At 32.7% G+C, this 8,012-nt stretch overlaps 1 protein-coding gene and 1 long non-coding RNA gene across 2 annotated transcripts; one reads left to right on the plus strand and one right to left on the minus strand.

The window, feature by feature from the left end:
• The first annotated feature begins 1,554 nt into the window (after positions 1-1,554).
• On the plus strand, positions 1,555-2,816 carry LOC143567882 (uncharacterized). Its single transcript, XR_013141479.1, has 4 exons — positions 1,555-1,669; positions 1,988-2,223; positions 2,351-2,394; positions 2,508-2,816. It is a non-coding gene; the product is annotated as an uncharacterized LOC143567882 (long non-coding RNA).
• Positions 2,817-3,666: 850 nt separating this feature from the next.
• LOC143567883 (eukaryotic translation initiation factor 3 subunit I-like) lies at positions 3,667-6,252 on the minus strand. The gene is made up of 8 exons (XM_077054168.1): positions 6,059-6,252; positions 4,899-5,114; positions 4,703-4,830; positions 4,497-4,616; positions 4,308-4,397; positions 4,118-4,204; positions 3,959-4,038; positions 3,667-3,839 (listed from the first exon to the last, which is right to left on the minus strand). Exons 1-8 carry the CDS (start codon positions 6,240-6,242, stop codon positions 3,761-3,763), a joined length of 984 nt encoding a protein of 327 aa, XP_076910283.1. The 5' UTR covers positions 6,243-6,252; the 3' UTR covers positions 3,667-3,760.
• Positions 6,253-8,012: the final 1,760 nt, after the last annotated feature.

Below are 8,012 nucleotides of genomic sequence, written 5' to 3' on the forward strand. Positions count from 1 at the left end.
AAACTGAATTCTTCATAACATACTAATTAACAACCGTCGTACTTCGGCGACAGCCATAGACAGCCTGAAATCCACCGTCGCCTAGGGTAAACGAACCCGGCAACAATGCCATAGACATCGCAGAACATCAGCGTGTTACTTCTGCCACAACCGGAAACGACCGTTCGTTGGCAAAATCCGACAAATAACCCAAAATAACAACCATTTCATCCCTGAAGTAGAGAGAGACTGATGGTTGAAAGAACAAATTTTACGACGGTCAAGCAAAGGCAAGGAAATAGTTAGCAGACGAACACGTGTAAGCAAAGGCTAGGAAATAGTTAGCAGACGAACACGTGTAAAATATAAACACACTACGTGGAAAGTTCAGTGAAATGGGAAAAAACAATATTTGCTGCATGGCTTACAATCAATTTAAGCAGCAAGAATAGAAGATACCATCATGGAACACCACCAAAGCCTAACGTACAACCAAGGATGCATACAGAAGTTGCAAATTAATTTAGTATATAATTTGGACACATGTCATGTCACTTGGGATTCATTCATAGCCTAAATTTCTTGTTTAAACTATTCTTCTATTTTTATTAAAATATATTTTTGTAAGTGTAATCAAAACATATCAATCAATCATTTAATCAAATAACAAATATTAAAAATATGCCGGTATTTATATCAATATAATCAAAATATCTATATCGTTAATGAAATTAGATCTCCATTTTTTATTAAATCAATTTATATACACTTTTGAATGCAGGAGATGAATGTGATAAAATTCAATGAATGATATTTATAGGTCTAAGACAGAAAAAATTATCAATGAATAATATTTTTATTCTCACATATTCGTTCAACCTCTATTGAATTTTCATCTCTCTCTTACGAAACAATAATTCAAAAGTGTGATTTATTCATGCTAATTTTATATATGATGTACTATATATATGTCATTCATAATGAAACATTTTATCATCTTTTGTTAAAATTCATTTCATTAAAAATATAATTACAATTTATAAAACCATTACATGTATCTTTTTCATGATTACAAAGAAATCGCGTGAAAATACACCACAACACCACGTATTCGTATGAATATTTCATTAGAAAATATAATTTGAACTTATAAAATCATTTAATTTGATAAAATATATGTTTTTTTTTAAATTTAATCATTTAATTTTTATTGTTTAGTTATATTTCTTTTAAGTATCCCGACACGATTCTTAAAACTAATAAAATCATAAATGAACTGGCAGGCCTAACCCGACCCGACCCGACTCGATCCCACCCGTTCAGGCATGTTCGGGCATTTCCAAATTCATGAAAAACACAACAGGCAATGAATCCGTAATCCTCGAGTCCTCTCAACTCCTGTAGTTGTACCTTGGATTTGACAGCTTATTCAACCTTTAAATTTCTTGCCGCCAAAACACACTCATTTCAAATTCACCCCTGAAATTGAATCTGCCTTCAAACGGGTTCTGCAAGTATTACTCTGATGACGTTCTGGGGTACGTAATCTTGATCATTTTCAATCGTCTTTAAAATTGTAATCTTGTTCGTAATCTTTTACAATTGATTAGGGGTTTATTTGAAGCCCAATGAACCTTACACTCTTCACTATGATGATCACAATGTTCCAAATAGACTTCGTATTACTCAGGTACAAACTAATCCCATTTTAAAAAAAGAGTTTTTTTTTTTTTTTTTGCAGAATGAGTTAAAAGATTTTTGGGTATTTTTTATTTATTAATATATTTTTATTTTGAATAATATTAAAAAAAGTTCTTTTTATTTTTATTTTTATTATTATTATTTTTATGGTTTGTGCAAAATGAGTTAAAAGATTTTTGGGTATTTTGAATAATATTAAAAAAAGTTTTTTTTTTAATTTAATGGTTTGTGCAAAATGAGTTAAAAGATTTTTGGGTATTTGTTAATTATTATTATATTTTTATTTTGAATAATGTGCTGCCAATAGGCTACACTTGGAGATGCTACACGTAATTCGCCAGCTAGGAGCGTAGTAAAATGTTCGGTTGGTGATAAGCCTGCGATAGCTATTTGTTCATTGTCGGTAAAAGAGTTGACTTGCTGTCAACTAGACCTTGAATTTGAGGAATCCCATGATGTTGTTTTCTCGGTCATGGGCCCACGAGGCGTGTATCTTGCGGGTTATTTAGTCGCTCCTGGTCGCGATGCTCAGCAGCGTTCAATGTGAGTTTTCTAAGAGCACAAATTGGTCTTTTGTAAAGCGATTAATTAGTGTAAATGTTTGAGATAGATCGAATAATATGTCATTGATATGATTGTTATTTGTTATTTGTTATTTGTTACTTGTTAGTGATCATGATTTGCACAAGGATGATATTGAATATAATATAACAGGTATGTTCTTTAATTTACTAAAAGTTGTGACATTTAAGATACTATAAGTCTGATTATTATTAAGCTCTTTTTTTAAGATTTCCAAATTGTGTAGTAACAATGTACTTTGTCAGATCCCGTTAAAGAGTCTATCGATGCTCAAAACACAGGCTTTGAACGTACTGATGAAAACGTTAAAGGTGGGAAACGTCTGCTAAAATATTCTAGAAACAAAAAGATCGTAACTCTTGACCAGAAAACAGGGTATACGTTTATTACTGGTAATGAATTATTATAGTGGAAGATGTGTATGCTTGAACATATAAATTTAGTTTGAATATTGAAATCAGAAAGGATGGCAATGAAGATCAAGAGAAAACGATCACTGTGTAAACACATTCAGCGTTTGGTAGACTTCTTGAAAAGAAAAGGTAGTGTTTTTTGTTGTTAAAATCAGATTATATTTTGTGTTTTTGTATTATATATTTTCTTCTTCTTCTAATGAAGTAGACAAGTTACTGAAAAGAAGATGAAGCGGAACAGGAAAAGGAAACGGAAACAAAATATTTGTGAGGCTACAAGCAGCGAATGTGTTGATGATTTACGGTATAATCTGTATTGTATATGATGGTGTATACTGTTTATAATCATGTATATTCTCGATTTTACAAGCCGATAATATTTTAACAGGAGTTCTGGTGCTCATGAAGGAAACAATGAGAATTTGAAGGAGAGGAAGAAGAAAAGTGATGGAAGTAAAGATTGTAGCAGGAAGAAGAAAAACTAGTTTGTTTCTATGAAGAAGCTCGGTTTGTACATTAGTTTTTTGTTTTTTCACATTGCCCTTCAGTTGTTTTTTGTGGTCAAGTGCAGATCAGTTGGTCATTCTTTTTGCTGAAATGTCTTGTAATGATCATATGCCAATTGTTAGAACTGAAGGTATTTTGATCCGAAATTTAAAAACTTGTTTCAAAAAAGTATTATGAAATGGATTGTTTTTGTTTGTTTTTAGAAAACTAAAACCCAAAATCATGCAGAATGGGGTTTAATAATTTATAATATTATATAAATATTAAAAACCATTATTTTATCAGTCTCTCATCTACCACCATTCATTGAATTTTCATTTTATATAAATATAAACATAGTTTTGTTAAGTTTCTTTGTTTATGTAAATGTAAAGCGGCTAATTAAAAAGAAATAACTTTACATCATTGAATAACAAGATGGTTTTACCTCCAAAATTGACAACAAAAATTAATTAGAAAATCATGATCACATTACAAGAAAATAAGAATCACAACTCAAATCCTACACTAAAAGATTTTTAAAGAAAATGATTCTGCCTCAAGTGACATCTTAAAGTTTATAGTCTTTTGATGACGAATCAAATTGATGAGATCTTGAAGTAATCTGGATCAAACTGATGCAACCTCACATACCCATCTTCACCTCCGCTAGAAAAACTACAACGCATTCAAACCACAAAAGATTAGTATCACTAGACAATACTGATGAAAGAAACCGTTAATATTACAAAACAATTCCAACAAAAGAAAGGATTTTTCTAGAAAAAAAATGATACCTTTTACCATCGGGATTGAATGCCAAAGCATTTATAGGACCAAAATGTCCTTTCACGCCTCCAATCTCCTCTTGAAGAATCTATTTGCCACAATTAACAGTAAATGGTTACTAATAGTTAACTCAGTTAAAAGACAAGATTGTACAAATAATATTTTACCTTGTCATAAAATTTAGCTTCAAACTTCCCAGCACGATGATCAGTCGTGGTTACAGATGATGCATCCTGACCACCTCCAAGCACCACCTAACGTACCATATACGTTCCAATCAAATTAATTGCAATTTACCCCGTATGATGAAGATTACCAAATATATGGACATGCAGGAGATTGTAGAATTAAACTTACATGATTAAGAAGTGGAGACATTGCAACAGCATTGACTGGCCGTTCAGTAACATATGTCTTGATCAATGTCAACGTTCTACTGTCCCAGAGCTAAGAATTTACAAATGACGGAAATAAAAACACGATTCATTTAAAGGATTAAATATCATTAAGTAGAAAAAAATATAACAGTCACATAGACAACATTACCTTCGCTGACTTATCTAGTGACCCCGTGAGAAAGTGTGAGCCATCGGTCGATTTGGCAAGTGATGTAATAGTCTTTTTGTGACCAACATCTTTCTCATTTTCTTGTAGCAGTTTTCCAGTCTGCAAGTTTAAAAGAATATAAATGCTTGTTTTTAGGTTAAAAACTGAAAACTATGAAACAAGATGAGCCGAAATTCTAATCATACCTCAGTATCACAAATCCTAATCACAGCATCTTCACCAGCACTAATAATTGTCCTATTTAACGGTCCCCAAACCGCTCTATTTATTCTTCCTTGAGGTCCCTTGAGCACAAGAACAGACTCACCACTTTCTGCAAAATGACACTCGTAACCATCACATAAACAAAATCAACTCAGTTTCATAATTCAGGACACTTACGATCATCAGGATCCGCAGCAATTCGCTTTACGTGAATCGCAGAAGGCAGGCCCATAAACGGGTCGGTAGTGATAACCGAAAGCTTATCACCAACAGAAAAGTCAACAGCTCTAGCAGGTGAGTCAAAATTGAAAGTAAAAAGCTGTGTTCCACTTTGAACATCCCATAGCTTAGCAGATTGGTCCGCACTCCCTGTAATCAATCTTGTCGAATCCCCTGCACAAATATTTAATCAAAACACTAACAATCAGCATTGGAAAAATCAGAACTAGTCTGTAATTAATCGCTTGTCGACCAGGAACTAACTTATTTTTAACTAATCGGTCAAATTACCCCTAGTTAGGTCTAATCAAACCAAATTGCCCCTAATCAAACCAAATCCCGGACAAATTTTGTAAATTCAGCCAACCTTTGTAAACCACATGTAAAGACAGGTGAGCGCGCTCGCGCGTGTGTGTGTGTGTGTGTGGAGAGAGAGAGAGAGTCGGGTTCAAGTACAATAATCCGTAACGTACCTTAAGGTACGTGAATCATGCTCAAAGGCAAAAACAAAAGGTTCAAAGCCAAAATACAAAAACGCTCAAAGCCAAAATGCAATAAACGCTCAAGAAAAATATAATACGCTCAAAACGAGTTTCGTGAAGAAAAGTAAAAAATCGATCGATTAACGATCCAAATCTGTTTTTTTCGGTGAATCGATGATTAATTGGGTATGTATTGATGATTCCGAGATCTTGTGATGTAATTTCAAGGATCAAGTTCGTGAATACGTGTATTTTTGTACGTTAAGGTACTTTAAGGATTATTGTATTCTATCCTTTATCTATATATATGCACACACACAAACACACATGTAACCGAATTATACATATAGAACCTTTACATATAAAACTAAAATTACATATAAAAATTAGCACGTGAATTTCATTTGTACGTTAACCTTCCCCTATACAGATAAAACTGAAAAATTAGAATTCCAATTCAACAAATCCCGATTAATCACTAGTCCCCACCATACCGGCCGACTAACTAGCTCCTATCGAGTTCTACACCATTCCTAACAATTAAACAAATCCAGTGCATAATTCATAATTAAGTTTAATTACTTTTAATTGCAGCTGTTTGTACAATAATTGAAAAGAAATAATGATGAAGATTACTTGAAACATCGCAGCACCAAACGGCGCCATTGTGGCCGCGGTAGGTGCCTAAGCGTTCGCCGTTGTCGGCGAACCAGACGGTGGGAGTGTGATCTTTAGCGCAGGAGAATAGAAGGTCTCCGTCTCGGTTATATTTCAGGAAACTCAGAGGCCTCTCATGCCCTTTCATTAAGATCGGCCTCATGATTATTATTATTATTATTATTATTATTATTATTGGATGGATCTCGGTAGCAAATTGGAGTTATGAACTGTATACAAGAGATTGATTGATTGATTGATTGATTGATTGCTGCTGCAATCACCGGTTGAGGTCTCGGGTTCAAACAGATTGTTACCTGACGAAAAACCCTAGATGCTTCACCTGGGCCTTTTGAAGCCCATTAATCATATCAATTATTATTATTTTTTTTTTATAATAAAGGTTTGGACACCCGGGATTGACCTGAAACGAAATGTTAAGACGAGCTCCCATAAAAAGGTTATGAGCTTCTATTGTACGGGTTACCGGTTGGTCTTTGGTTTAATGGCAACATCCAGGGGTGACAATCTTGACTCATTGGTTGAATGAGTTATATCAAAATGTATAAGATGGGTCAGAATGGGTCAAACTAAAAAAAAATGATTGAAACGGGTCAAAACGGGTTGACATTTTTCGGTATTTTTTCTTATGAAACAAGAAAAACGGATGAAACTTTTTGGTATTTTTACTTTTTAAGTTTTTTATTTATATTTCGAGTTATAATTTTTTAATTATTTTTTTTTTTGAATTTTTTGGTGAGCGATTTTGATATGGATCAAAATGGGTTGAGATTTCAAAACCCATTTCAAAACCCCTTACCAAAAAATTCAAAAAAATTAATTTAAAAATTATATCTTGAAATATAAATCAAAAACTTAAAAGGTAAAAATAGCAAAAAGTTTCTTTCGTTTTTCTCGTTCCATAAAAAATAAATAAAAACCCGAGAAATGTCAACCCCTTTTGACCCGTTTCAATCATTTTTCTTTTTTTAGTTTGACCCATTCTAACTCATCTTATACATTTTGATACAACTCATTCAACCCATGGGTCAAGATTGCCACCCCTAGCGACATCCATGACAATAAGCAATTTGTGATTGTGTATGAAAACTAGTTATTATTTGGTTAAATATTTAGTTGTAGTTTTAGGTGTTTAAAATTTTTTATCATCTGACATACTTAGGAAGGAAGTGTAGGGTAGGAATGAATATTGTTAGAAATTGGTTCTGGTCTTCTCAACTCTTCTTCTTAGAATTTGTTTCCCATCTCCTTGTATATGTTGTTTTGATTTGTCTTTGTAATCCTTCCATTGAATCAATAGAATCACACAGCTAGTTAATATTTGGTTATCTTTCCATTGTGTCAAGATGAACACACAACATTCTCGTAATTATCGTTATATTATTGATTATAAATTGTATATATATCTATTATATATAGCTTAAATATCAACTTTTTAGTTATTTTATATTTTAAAAGATTAAAAAAAATTAAAATTACTAGTCTAAGATAATATCATAACTATCTTCTGAATACAATCCCAATACACCATGCTAACAACATCCAATATAATACGTTTGCTCTTATCTTTATGTTACATTAAATTTACTGTCACTATTTGTTAATTGCCCAAAAGTTATACCTGATTCACTTTATCTCGTGAGACTTATGGATTTTGTTTGTCTTGGTATGACTCCTTTCGAAATTTGTTGGTGATTCGAGCCTCCGAGGCGTCAAAAAGCATAATTTGACACTTGCGTTAGTCTTATTGCTACCATTCAAGCATCGTTCATTTATCATGATTAAAAATAATCTTTATTACATATTGAAAAGCATAATGAATATTTAGGTTATGTGTTGTGGTGGATTCAACCATCAAGATTCATCCTATCATATTGTGTTATATGCGCTGACTGGACCTAAACCTTCAACC

This window comes from Bidens hawaiensis, unplaced genomic scaffold, assembly GCF_021521415.1.
Source record: "Bidens hawaiensis isolate Kalapana, Puna unplaced genomic scaffold, B.hawaiensis_p1.1 tig00023694_1, whole genome shotgun sequence".
In the NCBI taxonomy this organism is placed as follows: domain Eukaryota; kingdom Viridiplantae; phylum Streptophyta; class Magnoliopsida; order Asterales; family Asteraceae; genus Bidens; species Bidens hawaiensis.